General features: G+C 41.8%; 1 protein-coding gene across 11 annotated transcripts in view; it reads left to right on the top strand.

The window, feature by feature from the left end:
* The window catches only part of Dennd2a (DENN domain containing 2A), a 105,045-nt gene that overhangs the window by 35,356 nt on the left and 51,246 nt on the right, over nucleotides 1–18,443 (top strand). For 8 of the 11 annotated variants that reach the window (XM_046434050.2, XM_046434048.2, XM_046434047.2 and 5 more), the window contains exons 2-3: nucleotides 6,426–6,527; nucleotides 10,790–11,872. The exons of 1 other annotated variant lie outside the window; for it this stretch is intronic. In XM_046434050.2, the coding sequence (XP_046290006.1) occupies nucleotides 6,454–6,527; nucleotides 10,790–11,872 (1,157 nt within the window). In that variant the 5' untranslated portion in view covers nucleotides 6,426–6,453. The remainder of the gene's footprint in view (nucleotides 1–6,425; nucleotides 6,528–10,789; nucleotides 11,873–18,443) is intronic. 2 more of the 11 variants (XM_046434052.2, XM_058575767.1) reach the window with 1 other exon arrangement.

The raw sequence follows: 18,443 nt of genomic DNA, 5'->3' as shown, positions 1-18,443 counted from the left end.
TGCACCTGGCTCAACTTATTTTTTTAAAAAATATTTATTTTTTAGTTGTGGTTGCACACAATACCTCTATTTATATATGGTGCTGAGGATTGAACCCAGGGCCTCGCACATGCTAGGTGAATGCTCTATCACTGAGCCACAACCTCAGCCCCAATTTATTTTGGGGGATACAAATAGCTTTTGGGTATGTTTGCTAAGAAAACTGCTCAATTCAGAAGACAATTGTGTTTTGTAATCGTTATAGTGTCTTCTCTATTTTTTGCCTTATTTTCATAAGCTGGGAAAACAGATATTAGACTGTTTAAAGCTGAACACCCTTTTAGCTTTATTTGTAATGCAAAAACTATTTCAAACTTATTTTATTGGTGTATAATCTTTTATGAACTAAAAAATAAATAAGTGTGTGTGTGTGTATGTGTGTGTGTATGTGTGTGTGTCTTGGGAGTATTGAGGATTTCACACATGCTAGGCAGTTGCTCTACCACTGAGCTACATCCCCAGCAACTATATTTTTTAATCAAGTTACCCTTAATGTACATTATGCTTCAGAACTAATAAACCAAAATTCCAGCAGGAAAGGGCACTAGAAATTTTTAATTGCATGTATTTTACTCCTCACTCCACCTCTCCCCTGCCCAGATTTCTTTTTTTTTCTATTGAATAAAGTTAAAATTTTAATTGAGATATAATGCACATAAAATTCTTTTTTTTTTTTTTTTTTGGTACCAGGGATTGAATTCAGGGGGACCGGATCACTGAGCCATATCCCCAGCCATATTTTGTATTTTTTTTTAGAGACAGGGTCTCACTGAGTTGCTTAGCGTCTTACTTTTGCTGAGGCTGGCTTTGAACTCGCCATCCTCCTGCCTTAGCCTCCAGAGCCGCTGGGATTACAGCTAAAATTCTCCATTTTAAAGTGTAGAAGTCCAGTGGTTTGTAGTGTATTTACTGTATTGTGCAACTGTCAACAGTATCTAACTTGAGCATCCTCCAAAGCAACCCTTACCTGTTAGCATTCAAGGTCTCTCTGCCTCCCTTTCCCCTGGAAACCTCACTACCTTCTGTCTCTGAGTTTGCCTCTGGACATTTCATAGAAGTGGAACCATAGCATGGTCTTTTGTGTCTGCTACCTTGGCTTCGTATGGTTCCTCTGTATTGTTGTGTGAAATAGTACTTCTGTCTGTTTTCAGGGCTGATTCCATTGTGTGGATAGATCACTATTGTTTATCCATTGGTCAATTGGTCAACATTTCCTCATTTCATTTTTTATTTAAATCACTTTTTGTTTTAGGATTTGGAAAATTTTTCTCGTTATTTTCTTCCCCTGTGGCTTAAACATGTCCAGATTTACTTTTTCTAGTCTCTAGTCCAGTGATGTCCAAACTTCTTTTTGTAGGTGACTTGAACAGCAAAACTTCTGTAAACCGTGTACAGCATACATGAACTCCTTTATGGTAGTCACCATTAAACCCCATCAGAGAATGTTCTTACTGTTGGTGTGATCTTAGAGGCATCCTATTTAATTCATAATGAATAATTAAAGCCAGAATAAATATGAACAATGCTGTATTGTAAGTAGACTCACTGGGCGAGGCTAAGCTTTGGACCTAGAGTAGCCACCCCTCTGGTCTGCTTGCACTGTAGGCCACGTTGGCTTCAACAACCTGCTGTTTCCACAGTGTCTATGCTGGATTCCTCCAATGGCAGTGGAGAAAAGTGGCAGGCAGGCAAGCAGGCTGGGGCAGCACCCTTCCCCAGATGCTGCTTGATTTTCTCTCCTTCAGATACTTGCGGGTCTGCAGCCCCTTGGTGAGAACTGCTCTCAGGAAAAGATCTAGTATCAGTCACTTGCTATATGTAGGGAAGCTCTTTATATCTGTTCAAAAATCTTCATCATTGGACACCTGTAATCCCAGCGACTCAGGAGGCTGAGGCAGGAGAGTTGCAAATTTGAGGCCAGCCTCAACAATTTAATGAGGCCCTGAATCTACTTAGTGAGACCCTGTCTCAAAATTTAAAAAGGTCTGGGGATGTGGTCCAGTGATTAAGTGCCCTGAGTTCAATCCCTGGTACAAAAATTCAAAACAAAACTTCACCTATTTCAGAGAAGTATTTGACACTTTAGTACTTGAAGTCACTTTTAGAAAGGGCTAGGGTTATGGCTCAGAGGTAGAATGCTCACTTAGCATATGCGAGGCCCTGGGATCGATCCTCTCAGCACCACATTAAAAAAATAAAGGTATTGTGTCCAACTACAACTAAAAAATAAATATTAAAAAAAAAAAAAGGAAAGCGGGGCTGGGGATGTGGCTCAAGCGGTAGCGCGCTCGCCTGGCATGCGTGCGGCCCGGGTTCCATCCTCAGCACCACGTACAAACAGAGATGTTGTGTCCGCCGAGAACTGAAATAAATAAATAAGGAAAGAAAGAAAATTGCATATTGAGAGATCAGACTGGAACTTTAAGCCAAGTGGGTAACACTTTAAGGAACTGTAAAATAGTAATTTTTTTCCTCTTTAAATCTAACAGTGCCAGTCTGTAGCAATTAAGTTTTCCATGAGCTTTTGAACCCGGGACAGAAGCATTTCATATGAGATTTCCATCTCCCTCTTTTTCTCCATCAGTGTTAAAGGTAATTAGGGGAAGGCTCTCCCCCGGCTTCTAAACCTTACCTAAGCCCTCTAATAAATGTGATGTCAAGGCCCAAAAAGAACCTTTGAGTCAAGAAAAGATTTTACAGATTTTACAGTACTTGCTAAAGTAAAATCTTTACTTTGCTAAAGTAAAGATTTTACTTTAGCAAGAAGATATAGGATTAGATTAGGACTTGACTAATAAATAGGCTATAAATGTTAGAATTTTTAAGATATTTAGCATATTTTTCTCCAGTTTTTAAGACAGTTTTAAAGAAATGTTCAAACATACAAAAATATATGAGCTCTTATATACCCATCCTCTAACTTCAAAGTTTTCTGTAACATTTTAAGTCTAATTAAAATTATTAGTAATAATTAAGCCCATCTGGTTAACAGGAAGTTCTGTTTTTATAGAAATCGATTGAGTGGGAAAATATGTGATTACCATTCATTCATTCATTCATTCTCCCCCTTGGTAAGCATTCTGAATCACAAAGCCAGATTGTCTAGGAATAAATAAAGAATGCTGGGTAGTGCAAACATCTTCTAAAACATTTTTTTTTTTTGAACTGGGAATTGAACCCAAAGGTGCTTTACCACTGAGACGTATCTCCAGCCCTTTTTTATTTTATTTATTTATTTATTTTTGGGTGGAGGCGGTGCCAGAGATTGAATTCAGGGCACTGGGCCACTGAGCCACATCCCCAGCCCTATTTTTTTTTTAAATTACTTATTTTATTCATTTTAGTTGTTGATGGGCCTTTATTTTTTATTTATTTGTGGTACTGAGAATCGAACCCAGTGCCTCACACATTCAAGGCAAGCGCTCTACCACTGAGCCACAACCCCAGCCCCTTGTATTTTTTTAATTTAGAGACAGGGTCTTACCGAGTTGCTCAGCGCCTCACTGTTGCTGAGGCTGGCTTTGAACTCACGATCTTCCTTCCTCAGCCTCCTGAGCCACTGGGATTACAGGTGGGCGCCACCATGCCCGACTATTTTTCTTTTTCTACTTTGAGGCAGGGTCTTCCTAAGTTGCTGAGGCTGGTCTTGAATTTGTAACCCTCCTGCCTTCTGAATCTCTGGGATTACAGGCCTGTGTCACTGCGCCTGGCTAAGACTTTTGATTTACCATATTTAAGATTCCAGACCAGCCTCCAGACAATTCGTTTTGGTACATAAAAGAAGTGCCTAAGAATTTTCATGTCTGCCAGGGTTTCCAGGTTAACGGAACAGATCCCTAGTGGACCCTACTTTGAGAAATGGCTCCATCATCTAGACTATAAATGATAGTAATGTTTGTGGCAGTAGTTGAAGTCACAGAGTACTCTCAGCAAATTAGGCTAGGTTTGTCACCTAATTAATGATTGTCAATCATCAGAGGCAAAAAAGGAAAAGTCAAATTTTAATGGAAGCAGCTTCTTCCATAGCTCTGGATTCATAGGTGTTGGTATACTGATTGCTGAGTGTGCGAGGGCTTCTGTGCCCTCCTGACTTCCAGCCTCTGAAATCCACTTGAACTTGCTCTCAGAAAATAGCATCAGTTGTTTGTCAGGAGCCTGTGGTTTTAGTACTAGAAGTTATTACTACCCGATGGGAAGCTAGTTCATTCAGCACCATGTGTTTGGCGGTTAAGTGCTTCTTGTGGTCTTAATCTTGAAGTTCATATGTGGTTCTCTGTGCATTAGACAGTGGGCTTTTCTTTTGGAAAAGCTCTGCTTCCTGAGATGAGTAGGGAAACTGTTCCCTTGGAGGGAGATGAGAACCTGGTTACAGCCTGATGGTGACCCAAGCACAGTCCTGGTACTCTCCCAGAGAACAGAGGCTCAGCCTTACTCATCTTTGAGTTCCCAGAGCGCTTACACATAGCCTGGCCCTAGTCATGGTGCTGGTGATGAGGGTGTCAGCTTGAAGGAAGAGGGTAGGTGGAAAGTCCTCACTCACATGGAACAGAACTTGGTCTGTGTGGAGCCAGAGTGCAGCCCATGGAGAGCAAGGAGCAGGGGTGTAGAGTGGCTGCTCCCTTGCTGTCCCATGTGGCCCTCTGCCAGAAGAGGACAGAAGGGCACTGTCTGTGGGCCCACTACATTGGGAGGCTCCAGAAGTCTCATCTGTGCCAAGCATTATGAGAGGGACAGTGAGTTCCTTCCTGTCCCTGAAAGGCCTTTCAGGGCTCTCCTGCATCATAGGATGGGTGAGCCCGAGAGCCTGGCTTCTTCCAAGAACTGGGCTTAGTTACAACACAGATGTATTCCAGAATGTACGGTGCTCCAGAGTTTCTGAGTAAGGGGACATCTGAACTCATGGGCAGGCCATAGCTTCATCCCCTCTCCAAACCCATCCAATTTGGTAAAGCTGACTGTCCCAGTCCTAGTTGTTCAGCTCAGGGCTCCCTGCCTCCTGTTTTCTAGTGTACAGCCCATGTTCACTTATTTCTTTGTCTTTTCCTCTCTGACCTTCCCAAGAGTTATGTGCAGGTCTTAAAGCTCCGCCCTTTGATTTCTTGGAGGCAGAGGTGGCCAGGCCAGAACATTGGGCAGCTACCTTGTCACCTGACATGTATGCCAGCATGGGAGAGGATAGAAGTCTTGGAAACTTTAGAAGAAGTTGGGAGAGGGATTCCCTGGAAGTTCCCTGGAAAAGGAACATGAATCCCCAGTCTCTCAGTGCTCCTTGGACTGTAGTCAAGAAGGTAGCTCCTGTCCATCAGGAGAGACTGGCTCTGAGGTGTTTGTGCTTTCCAGAAACTCATAACTCATCTTACTGCCTTTCTCTGGTGGATGTCATCTTTCTCGCCACCTCTACCGGAGTAATGTCTACCTGTGTTGGAGTCAAGAGACTTGCTGTAGAAATCAGCAAGTCAGTTACTTGAGTTTATTTAGTGTAAGACACCTCTTCTTTGGCTTCCACTTGATCTTTTTTTTTATTTTTAGGATTGCTAAGATGACCTCCTAGTTTTCCTTGGACAAGACAGATGACTAGTGACCAGGGGTTTCTCCTCCTTGGTTGAGACAGCTGGGAGACACTCTCCTGGTGGGACTCCATGGACAAGGCGTGTGTGGGTTTACATGAACCATCAGGCCAGAAGAGTAGAGTAGCCCAGTGGAGAGATTTCCATTTTGGTGTGGGCTTTATTTATACTCTTCTTTGGGGACTGTTAGCTCATCACAGTGGTTCTTAGCACCCAGTTGTGTTATATTTAAATTTGGCTTTCTAAGGTTCCAGTCATCCCACAGGTTTTACTTTCCATGGTTTTAGTCACCCACCTGGTCAACCATGGTCCCAAAATCTAGTAAGTGCAGTGAGATATTTTGAGAGAGAGATGATATTCATATAAATTTTATTACAACATATTGTTCTCTTTTATTATTAGTTATTATTTGTAATATCTCACTGTGCCTAATTTTAAATTAAACTTTATCATAGGTATGTAGGTAAAAGAAAAAACTGTTTACATAGGGTTCCATAGTAACTGTAGTTTTAGGCATCAACTGGGGGTTTTGGAACATATCCCCCTTGGATATGGGGAGGCTACTATATGTTTTCCTAAATTTGTTGATTACATTGGCTAAAAGATGCATATAAGGAGGTTGGTAGGGGATCTGAGACTGGGTAGTCTCAACATTGTTTCTCCTGGGGTGGGAATTTTGAACGGCACATTCCTCTTGTCCCCACTCCTGGGTGGAATCTGTCAGGGATAAATAGTGTGGAATGTGGGCCAGAGATCTGCTTCCCTGGGAGGGTGGCCTGGCTGGCAGGGCTCACTGAGTGTGCATCCCTGTTCCCCCAGACCACCTGGAGTTCCTCTCATTGCTGACATGATGACAGTGTGCAGGCCAGCCAAGGGCAGCCAGAGCCAGACTGCAAACCTGAGCTACAGATTGGCTGACAAGTAAGAACCACCATCTCACACACCCCCAACTGAGAGCTTGCTCTTGGTCTCCTTCCTTTTTCCACCACCTTTCCTCCTCACTGACACCGCTTCCTTGAGCTGAGTAGGTTCAGTTAAATCCAAAGAGCGCTTCTGACAAACCATGCTGTGTTCCTTCTCAGAGTCCAGCTAGGGCCTCAGTGACTGACAAGTCACTCCAGGTGAGCCTCCCATAAATCATCTCCCTGCACTGCACTCAAGACTCAGACCAGGGGCTGGGATTATGGCTCAAGGGTAGAGCGCTTGCCTAGCATGCATGAGGCACTGGGTTCGATTCTCAGCACCACATACAAATAAATAAATAAGACTCAGACCCAAGCCAAGTGGTCAAGAGAAGTCTGACTGGTGCCCGGTATGTTGTGGTGACTTCAGAACATGACACCATTATGCACTTCAGGCCAGGGGTTATTTTTCTGAGTACTAGGATGTGGAAGTATTTCACTTATCTTTGAACCCTAAATCTTTGCAGCTGTGTCTTCCCCATCTTATATCAGCATATTGGTTTCCTACTCCCAGAGCTTTTTTCTCTGATACTCTGGCACGTTCTGCAAAGCATTTGGCAATCACTGAGCTGGTCACAGCTTGCACCACAGACCCAAGCTCATTTTGGGATGGCAGAATCCTGAAAACAGGAACTCTAGAAACTCTTGAGTGTAACAACCACATGAAAAAGGCACTGTCTTTAGGGATACTTGAAATGGTTTCACCACCTTTGCCTGCTTTGCTTGAGCTTAATAAAATCAAAGAGCGCTTCTGACAAACCATGCTGTGTTCCTTCTCAGAGTCCAGCTAGGGCCTCAGTGACTGTCAAGTCACTCCGGGTGTTTGGGATCTTATATAACAAATGGAATGATTATAATGACACAGTTGCCCCTATTGATATCAAGATTTATAATGTCTGCTGTACTCTGGGAACATTGTGTATATTAACTTAGCCATTCATTTATTCATTCATTGACTGAATACATATTTACTGATTGCCTGCTATGTACCAGGAACAGTAAACAAGATCAGTTTGGCCTCTGCAGTCAGAAAGTTCCAATCTAGAGAAAGGAGATAGGATTCTTTTTTTTTTTTTTTTTTTTGGTACTCTGGGGGTTGAACCCAGGGGCACTTAACCACTGAGCCACATCCCTGGTCCTTTTTATATTTTATTTTGAGACAGGGTTTCACTAAGTTGCTTAGGGTCTCGTTAGGTTGCTGGGGCAGTCTTTGAACTTTTCTTTCTTTTTTTTTCTTTTTTATAATTTTAAAAAATGTTTTCTAGTTGTAGATGTACACATTACCTTTCCTTTATTTATTTATTTTTATGTGGTGCTGAGGATTGAACCCAGTGCTCACATGTGCTAGGCAAGCATATTACCCCTGAGCTACAACCCCAGCCCAAGGTTTTGAACTTTTAATCCTCCTGCCTCCCAAGGTGCTAGGATTACAGGCTTGTACCACTATGCCCTGCAGAACTCTATTTTAAGAATATAAAAAAAAAAAAAAAAAAATGGAGCAAGACTGAAACCTAAATTCTACTGACTGTAAAACCCATGTATTTATCTACTGTTCAGTATTGCTCAGTAGCACATGATGGTTATATATTCTATCATCACTTGTTGCCAAGCATGCACTAACCCTAATTGTGTTTTTGTGTGTCTGTCCTCTCATTACATCTTGCTTCTGGCATCATAAGAGCAGGGATTCTGCCTTTTGAGCCCTCAGTAAAATAGCAATGGTCTGATTGTGATTCTAAAATCTGAATTCATGTTAATGTCATTAGTGTTGACAGAACAATTTAAAATGTTTTTCTCTTTTGTAAGCACTCTGTTATGAATACTAATTGTTTATTTAAATAAGGAATTCTGCTTTCATATCCATGGAAAATGTGTTTGCATTTTCACAAGTTTCTAATTTATGCTGTGTAACCAAGAACACCAGCATAATTTGTATGCCAGTGTCTCCATTGAGGGACAAGTTTTTACATGAACAACTGTTAGTCTTTGGAATGAACAGTTATAGTAACAGCATGCATGAAACTGCTGATTATTCATCCCTTACTGTGAACCTTCATGGAGTCTCAGGATCCCTATACAGTCAGATTTATGAATATTTAGAAAATGTGCCCATGAGGCTGGTCCATGAATGTTCACTAATTTCAGCACCTCTAAGATCACTGTGTTTGGTTTTGTAACCTTTGCTGGTGGAAGAATGTTTTGTATTTCAAAACACATATATTCTGAGATGAGCTTAAAAATGTTTTTCTTTCAAAGTATTTTCTAGCATCTTCATGGCATTATCTAATCTCCTCAGATCACACTTGGAGGTTTATATCCCCACGTGTATGACTAGGGGATAGTCAATGTCTGCCACTGTGGAGATGTTCATTCTTCTGCTCTGCCCACTACAGAGCCATTAGCTACACTGGGCTACTGAGAGTACTTGACTTGTGGCTGATGCAACTAAGGGACAGAATTTAATTTAATTGGATTTAAGTTTAAATATCCACATGTGGCTAGTGGCGAGTATACTGGACAGTGCATTTCTAGGCCATGTGTAAAATTCAGATCTGCCTATTTATGCAGACATTCGTTTATGTAGCAGATATTTATTGGCTACCTGCTGTGCCAGTGTTGTTTTAGGTACCAGGGGAGCAGCAGTAGCAAAAATAGGCCTAAACAACAAAGCATTTTCACTGCCCTTGGTGAAAGTTCACCCCAGTAGGGCTCACAGTCCATAGGAGGCTCATTCCAAGTACACCCAACTCATCATGGCTTTACCCACTCAACTCAGGATAGTATCAAGCCCAGAATTAGCAAAGCTTTGTGACTTATTGTTCAATTTTTGGGTACTTGGGAATGGAACAGGGGCATTTAACCACTGAGCCATATCCCCAGTCATTTTATTTTTATTTCTATTTTTTGGGGTATCGATTGAACTCAGGCGCGCTCAACCACTGAGCCACATCCCTAGCCTTGTTTTATATTTTATTTAGAGACAGGGTCACTGAGTTTCTTAGCACCTTGCCTTTTGCCGAGGCCGGCTTTGAACTTGCTATCCTCCTGCCTCAGCCTCCCGAGCCACTGGTATTACAGGCATGTGCCACCATGCCTGGCAGTCCTTTTATTTTATATTTTGAGATGGGGGTGAGGGGGTGGAGAGGTGGGTCCCTAAGTTGCTGAGGGTCTTGCTAAGTTGCTATGGCTGGCCTTGAACTTGTGATCCTCCTGCCTTACACTCCTGTGGTGCTGTGATCACAAGGTGTGCACCACTATACCTGGCCTCTTTCAGTTTTTAAATAGTCATTGTAAAAAATAAGAATAAGAAAGCAAGGATGGGGCTGGGGATGTGGCTCGCCTGGCATGTGTGCGGCAGAGTTCGATCCTCAGCATCACATACAAACAAAGATATGGTGTCCGCCGAAAACTAAAAATAAATAAATTTTTTTTAAAAAAGAAAGAAAGCAAGGATGGGCTGGGGCTCAGTGGTAGAGCGCTTGCCTAGCATGTGCAAGGCACTGGGTTTGATCCTCAGCACCACATTAAAAATAAATAAATTTTTAAAATGTCTATCAACAACTAAAAAAAAATTTTTAAAAAAAAGCAAGGAAAACTTGAACTATATAATCTTTTCCTCATGAAATTACTGTAGGGGCTAGGAGTGGCTCAGCGGTAGAGCACTTGCCTGGTTTGTGTGAGACCCTGGATTCAGTCGTCAACATCACAAAATAAGTAAATGAAAGAGAAAGGAAAGAAGGAAGGAAGAAAAGGAGGGAGGGAGGGAATTAAGGAGGGAGAGAGAAAGAGAAAGAAAGAGTTACTTGTTATTTGTCAGGGAAAAAAAATAACAGCCCCACCATTTATTGTATACTCATAACACGATAGATACTTTATGTGGACTGGCTCATTAAATGTTTATAGCCACATCATTAGATGCATGTTATTATAGTCTCCATTTTACAGGTGAGGAAACTGAAGTTTAGCAGACTTAAATTTAAGTTGCCCATGGTTAGTGGTTGAATTAAGATTCAAATCCAAGTCTGTCCGACTCCAGAACCCAATTGTTGCCTTTTATTCCACCATGCTGTCTGCCCAAGAGAACATGAAAGTAATTTTTTTTAAATGATGACCTCAACGTTTATGGTTTAAAACTAGCATGTAACTAAGTTCTAGTCACTCTCCATGATCAGCCAGGCACAATTAAGAATCCCTCACCCCGTGTTTGTCTTTCTGACTCAGGGTCAAGGTGGAAGGTCCAACGATTGGGGAAGCCCCTCTAAGGCAACTCTTTCAGTCCTACATTCCTTCCCCCAAGACTGATCGAGAGTCTCCCTTCAGAAGGAACCCCCTGGAAAGCCTAAATAACCTCATGCTGGAGGCAAGAATGGACATGTTCAGCTCAAACATGATCATCAGTGGCCCAGCTGTAGACCTTGGCCCCAACGAAGCCAGCAGGGCTGGGAGGAAGCAGCTAGGTGGTATCCAGAACCTGCGCCCTTGCACCCGAGCTGGAGCCCAGCACAAGGCTTTTAGCATAAAGGACAAGATATCTGAGTGGGAAGGCAAAAAGGAGTTGCCCACTGCAGCACCCAGCAGGCCAGTGGATGAGCAAGAGGATTACGGGCCATCCTGCATGTTGGAGAGAGGTAGCAGCGAGGTCATGAGAACTCGGGTCGCAGAGGGTAAGAATGGAATGAGGCCCGAAACAGAGAGCCTGGAGAGTGAGAGGTGGAGAGGGGCAGTGAACGTTGGGGGTCCGGACATAGAGAGGAGGCCAGACCTTGGCCATCTCAAAGGGGAACCAGAGGCCTGTGGGAACAGAGGCCGGGAGCCGAGGCTCTGGAAGCCACACTTCCAGAATGACCACCTCTCGGTGCTGAAGCAGGTCAAGAAACTGGAGCAGGCATTGAAGGACGGGTCAGCGGGCTTGGATCCCCAGTTGCCGGGGACATGCTATTCCCCACACTGCCTGCCTCACAAGGCAGAGGAGGAGCCCCAGCCTCCTGAGAACCACCGGAGTGGCGTAGAAGCTGGCCACAGGGGCCACCACTTGGATCTAGAGGGCAGGGAGCCCACCTCTGAGGCTACAGAGGGGTCCTCTACAAAGCCCTTCATCAACCCCCTGCCCAAACCCCGGAGAACATTCAAACATGCCGGAGAGGGAGACAAGGATGGGAACCCAGGCGTTGGCTTCAGGAAAGAGAAAAGAAACCTGCCACCCCTGCCTTCCCTGCCTCCCCCACCGCTGCCCTCGTCCCCGCCTCCTGCCTCTGTGAACAGAAGGCTCTGGACCGGAAGGCAGAGACCCAGTGCTGACCACAGGTAGGTGCTGTCTGGCTGGTGCCCCTTTTTGTGACTGTGCTGTAGCTTAGATCCCATCCCAGCTGCCTGTTCTCAGCCTAATTATTTGTCACATTAAGTTGAGGGATCTCACTTGGAGTTATTGGAGACTGTTTATAGCATAAGGTAGTTTGGTGATTTACCTGGAAATGTGGTTACCATGCATATTCTATTTCTTCTCTCTCCTAAAAAAAAGAGTATTTACTTTTAAAAATTACCTTTCAAATGTGATAAAGTCTTATAATTGGTCAGTGACTAAGAGTTAAGTGAAGAATTTGTTAGAAATTTGCAGTCTTCTAACTGGTAGTACCTGGTATCTACTTGGATCTTCCAGCTCTCTTTCATGTTTCTTCTTGGAGTGGGCTTGGGAAGCACATTGTCTGGGGCTACTTTGGCTTCTTGTTTACCTTTGTAACCTTGAACAAGTTACTTCTTGAAGCCTTATTTTCCTCATTTATATATACAGATGCATCATATGATAATATGAAAATGACGTTAAATAATAAAGGATGTTGATGCTTAAAAGTAAAATCTGTTCTTTGGAAACAATTTTTTTCCTGCTTTGAAACATAATTTTGGGTCCATTTCTAATTGATTTGATACCCACTAACCTAGAAATCAGGTTTAGAGCAGAACTTCTCAAAACAGTTATCTGTACTTACTGTCCTTGCTTCTTTGCCTTCTGCCTTTTCCTCACCCGCTCCTCTTGGGCTTTGGCACTTCATCCTGAAGCTGTTCTTGCCCAAGGCCACTGGCAACTTCCATCTTGGTAAGTCCAATTTGCGAATTCTCTGATCTTTTCTTAATTGACCCCTCTTGGTATTTGAGGACTTGCGCCATCTTGAATCACTGTCTTCACTTGGCTTCTGAGTCAGCCACTTCCCTGCTGACCGGGAAGTCCTCTTCTCTGGCTTCTCTCCTTCTACAAGTCAGGATAGCACTCCTTCTCTTAAGCCCCCACACTCCAAACCAGGAGCACACTAGGATCAGACTTCTCTCCTTCATCTCCCTCCACACTTTAAGTGATCTCATCCAATTCCATCACTTTAATGTCAATTACATGCTTACGATTCCCAAATTTAGATCTCAAGCCCTGACTCCTCTCAGCTTCAGGTTTGTGTAGTCATCTTATGCTTGGGTCTACATTTGGTTGTGTGATAGTTGGGATTTAACATGTCCCATCCTATATTCCAATTCAGACCACCTCCCAAACTAATCGTCATCTTGTTAAATGGCATTACCTTTCATTTAATTCTTAGACCAAAGAGCCAGGAGTCTTCTTTGATCTTTTCTTTCACACACCCTATCTAATTCATCAACAAGTCCTTCAGTTCTGGTTTTAGAACTTTAACTTGCATCTGACTACATCTCCTCCATTGCTACCCCTTTAATAACTTTGGATCCACTGCCCACCCCCAGGATATTCCTCCCTCAGCAGTCAGAGGAGTCTTCCAAAAAATATATATAGATCATGTCACTCCCCCACTCAATGTGGTCTGTCAGGTAGGAGTCTCTTACCTTCAAATAATATAACTTCTTATGTTCTCTTCCAAGGAAGAATAATTTCATATTCTAAAATTTTATATATTTACATAAATTATTTCCTTTTAAAAATGAAATCATGCTGCATATACCATTTTTAAAAATATTTATATTTATTTTTTAGTTGTAGTTGGAACAATACCTTTATTTTTTATTTATTTATTTTTATAAATTAAAAAAAATGATTTTTATTTGGTGCTGAGGATCGAACCCAGGGCCTCACACATGCTAGACAAGCGCTCTACCACTGAGCCATAACCGGAGCCCCTATATATCATTTTTTATTTAGTGTATCATTGAGCTCTTTCAGTGTTACCACCTTTCTGTTTTGGGGGGTGGGAGGTGTACCAGGGATTGAACCCGGAGGTGCTTTACCACTGAGCTACATCCCCAGACTTTTTTATGTATAATTTTGAGACAGGGTCTTGCTGAAGCTGGCCTCAAACTTGTGACCCTTTCTCAGCCTCCTAAGTTACTGGGATTACAGGCATGTGCCACCACATCCAGCACTACCTTCCTTTTTTTAACTACCACATTCTTTCTAGCATGTTGATAAACTTATTTTATTTATCCATTCCCCTAATGATGGACACTTAGGTTGTTCCCAGGTGGCGTATAATACTGTATTATGCAGCATATAGTATTAGAGAGGACTCTAAAACCAGAGTACTTACTAGTTGTGCTACTTATTAGCTGGGTGGCACTGTACAAACCACTAAATTTGCATTGGTCTCATTTTGCTCATCTGTAAAATGGTGATAATTATAGTATCCACTTCATAGGGTTTTTTTAATAATTATAAATCTATTTATTTCCTTATTATTTTTCAAAAATGTCTTGACAATTCTTGCATGTATTTATCAAAATATTCTCTATATCACTATCAAATTTCACACAAAAAATATGCTTGTATTTAATTGCAGTTCTGTGCATTTGCTGAGTTTATTCATAAATGTTTTATCTTTTTCTTGCAATTATTAATGAAATTTTTTTCTCATTAGAGGGCCTGGAAACTATTTATAATGTATATTATATTTTTAAAAGACACTTTAAAGAAATACCTTTTATTTATTTTTATTTTTATTTTTTTATTTTTTGGTACCAGGTTGGAACCCAGGCCCCTGCATATTCTAGGGAATTGCTCTGTCACTGAGCTACATCCCAGCCCTTTTTAAAATTTTATTTTGAGACAGTCTTGCTAAGTTTCCCAGGTTGGCCTTGAAATGTGCCACTGTACCCTGCCCATTTGGTGATATTCTAAGGTTTTTGTACTAGTATTCCATATTGGAGACTGGTCAATAAAGGCCTTTATTGTACTACCTTTATCAGGCTTTGGTACCAGTGTATGTTAGGTCTGTACTTAGAAACTCATCCCATGAAATATCCAATGTCCAAGAGATGAGTGTTGGGGAAAAAGAAAGGTTGATTCAGTGGCCAAAGAATGAAGAGGGAGCTTTGCTCACAAATCAGTTTCTTCTCTTCAAGGGGTGGGCGGTTATAGTATAGGAAAAATGAGGGAGAGGGACAGGCTAATAAAGGTGAGGAAAATTCTTGTCTTTTCTCAGAATAGCTGGAGATCTTCAGGAACTCAGGTGCCATCTCTTTACTCATTTCATGGTCTGGCATTTCCAGTCATGGTGACTGGTAAGAGTTGTCAGCCTTGAAGTAGGTTAAGAGAGAGACTGGGCAAGTCTAGGTCAAGTTAACCCTACATTATAGCTCTGGATAAAACATGTCTCAGATGGTCACATGTCCATATGCAGAACTGAATAGAATCTGACCCAAAGGTTAGGGGAGCAACGGAGATGTGCAACATGAAGACAGATGCCAAGCATTTTCATCCTGTTCCAGTCACCGTGGAACCTCTGAGGACCCAAGTGAAGAGTCACTGTTTTCAGCAAATGGCCTTCACATTCATTCCTAAAGGGTAACCTTGGCAACCATTATCATCATAACCCCAGGTCAGAGTGTGGGGGGGAAAAAAAAAGCTATTGGGAGACTAATAATTTATTGCCCAACCTTGTGACCTCTGAAATTGGTGATTTTTAAATCAACTAAGAGCAAATAAAGTTAGAGGGTCTATTTAGGTTTACCCCTGATGACATGTAGAATTTAGAGGCTTCCTTCTTTATGTTTGGAATCCTTCTACAGTTCTTTTTTTCGGGAGGGGAACTAGGTTTGATGATAGAAATTGAACCCAGGGGCTCCTATGTGTTAAGCTTGACTGAGCTACACCCCAGCCCTCCAACTCCCAGTTCTACATCCTTTCCCAAACCAGCACCAAAGCCCAGCTTCCTTGATAGTGTCCTGACTTTTCTTGCTCCTGGTCTGTGACTTCCCATGTAGTGCTTCTGTGGCATTTTGGGGCTGTTCCTCCAAGGGGCCTCACTCCCCAGGGGCAGGTTGGTTCTGGTAAACTGGAAACTTTCATTTGGGCAGACAAATCGTCCTGGTAAATAGTTATTCCCACTATCTTTTCTCCCTCAGCTACCATCTGCTGTTTTCAGTCTTTCAGCATTTTCTTTATAACCAGCTAAAGTTACTTAGTTTCAGTCCAAAGATGAAATTTTTCTTGGCCAGTTTGAATATGGTTGCATCAGCTGTGTTTTAAGAATTTTGGCTGTAGGTTTTTCATTTTGTTTAACATAGTATAATGGAGGTGGTTAGGTCAAGATGTTCATTTTCTATTCTTTAAAAAAGGAGGGTAAAGAATGCTCTTTTTTGTGGTCCTATCTCTTAAAAAAAAAAAGCCTCGACCATGCACTTGGCAGATTTGCTGCCTTCTCTGTGGCAGGAAAGCCAAGCCAAGGCTGGAGAAAGAAATGATTAAGGATTTTGAGGTTCTGAGGGTTTAGAGTTACACAGCTAAGCTGTGAGCTTTAGACATTGTATCCAGCTTATTTTCACTGGCCAATTAGTACACCTCATCAAGAGCCAGACTAGTGGGTTCAGATCCTCAGTTTGAGAAAATGTGTTTTTCTTTGCCTTTTCTTTCTCTTCCCCTTCTTTCTACTCTTCTCTCTTCTTCCTTTCTCCCTCCCTCTTTCTCCCTTTCTTTGCTCTTCTTTCTTCATTTCTCTAAAGCCTCAGGAAATTAAATGCAAGGATTCATGCTTTCAGTCTTAAAATGGAAAATGAGAAATCCTCAAATGTCAGGAAATTCCAAAGATAAGGTTCCTACAGATGGGCTGGGGGTGTGGCTCAAGCGGTAGCGCGCTCGCTTGACATGCGCAAGGCGCTGGGTTCGATCCTCAGCACCACATACAAATAAAATAAAGATGTTGTGTCCACCGAAAACTAAAAAATAAATAAGTATTTAAAAAAAAAGGTTCCTACAGCAACATTAACTTGGTTATGTATGCTTTATGGCATACCTTTAATAACTTTGGCAGAAAAGCCTTAGGCCAATATTTAACAAGAAAAGTTATTTAAAGATTTCTAAGTATAAGCAACATCCAGAATTCACATGCATCTACGTACTCAAAATATTTCAACTTAAGATCTGAGGATGTGGCTCAGTGAAGAATACCCACCTAGTAGTGCAAGGCTGTGAGTTCAATCCCCAGCAACACACACACAAAATTAAATTTTAAAATGTTGCATTTTAGTTTAATTTGATCATATGACAATGTTTGGATTTTTATGAAACCAAATAACTACATTGGCCAAGATTTCAACTTATCAACTGATTGCTTTGGCTATGGATTCAGCCTTTTCTTGGAGCTTTAATGTAAGACTTCAGAACTTTTTGAGGATATGGACTTTTTGGGTCATGTGTTCTGCAAGTCATATTTTGCAGTATTGATCCCATCATTCACCTTCCGTAGGACCGAGTTTTCCCCATAGCTCCCTGGCTGGGCAGCAGTGCTCGGCTATCATTGGTTTAACAGTTAAAGGTAACTTATCAGCCTCACTGCAGTCTCTCTCTGTCATTATGAGCCTGTCTCTGTCAACATGGATGTCAGTCCATGAGATAACTGAATTACCATGGCTAAAATCCAAACGTTTAAAATCTTCAAAGGAGCAAATTGTTTATTTGAGGTTCAAATCAAAAGTTACTCTGAAAGCTGAGAAACTTGATTTAGTAAAATCATTTATTTAAATAGTAGTTGCATTGGAAAACAGAGACCATGATTGCTATTATGTATTATAAGAATAGTTGTCATGTGTACTTCTCATTGGAGGGTGGACACAATGGTGGACAGAGATGGTTTTTTCTTATGACAGTTCTACTTTGGATCCAAGGTAGAGAAAAGCAGAAACTCAACTTTAATGATAATGGGAATAAGTAGAGGGAAACACTGGAAACAGAATGTAAACTAAGAGCCTCCTACTGGGAACCACCTGGTGGGATGAATGGCCTTCTGGGAGGTCAGCTGGGCCCTGGGGAAGAGCTGCCCATGGCCACTTGGGATGGATAGGCAAAAAAAGAGATTCTGGCAGCTTAAAGTGGGTTCTGCCCTAGCAGAATGATTTGAAGTGGTGGCTAGGCCGTAAGCTATCCAAGCTTATTTGAGCCATTACTAAAAAGAATTCTGAGGGAAGTTTGCTCCAAAAATTTGACTAACTCAAGACCATAGCTGCTTTTTTTTTTTAAACCCAAAGTAGGGATAAATTAAAAGTGGTAAATGTGCCCTTAAAGCCAGCTTTTAAAATATTCATTCACTTATTCAGCTAACAGATATTTTCTGTGAACCTGTTTAGTGTTAGACATGGAAACATGGTAATGAACAAGATAGATGAAGACCCTGTTCTCATGGAACTTATAGACTAGTAATAGTTAGAAGTACACAACTAGTTACGTATAACCATCCTCAGGCCTCTGAGGAAGCCTAAGGTGCCACGGGAATTATGACAGATGGATGTGCAGTTTGAGTGAACAAATAGTTGGAAGCCCTGCAGCACAAAGCCTTGGGTGTGTTGGAGGAACTAAAGGGTGTGAGATGAGGCCTGGAGGTCTCCTGGAGCCAGCTTTGGAAGAGCCCTGTAGACAGGGGAAGGATTGGGACCT

This window comes from Marmota monax, unplaced genomic scaffold (genome assembly GCF_021218885.2).
Source record: "Marmota monax isolate L192 unplaced genomic scaffold, Marmota_monax_Labrador192_F-V1.1 WCK01_AAM20220418_F8-fsc00122, whole genome shotgun sequence".
Classification (NCBI taxonomy): Eukaryota; Metazoa; Chordata; class Mammalia; order Rodentia; family Sciuridae; genus Marmota; species Marmota monax.
This window is presented reverse-complemented; position numbering and strand designations above follow the sequence as displayed.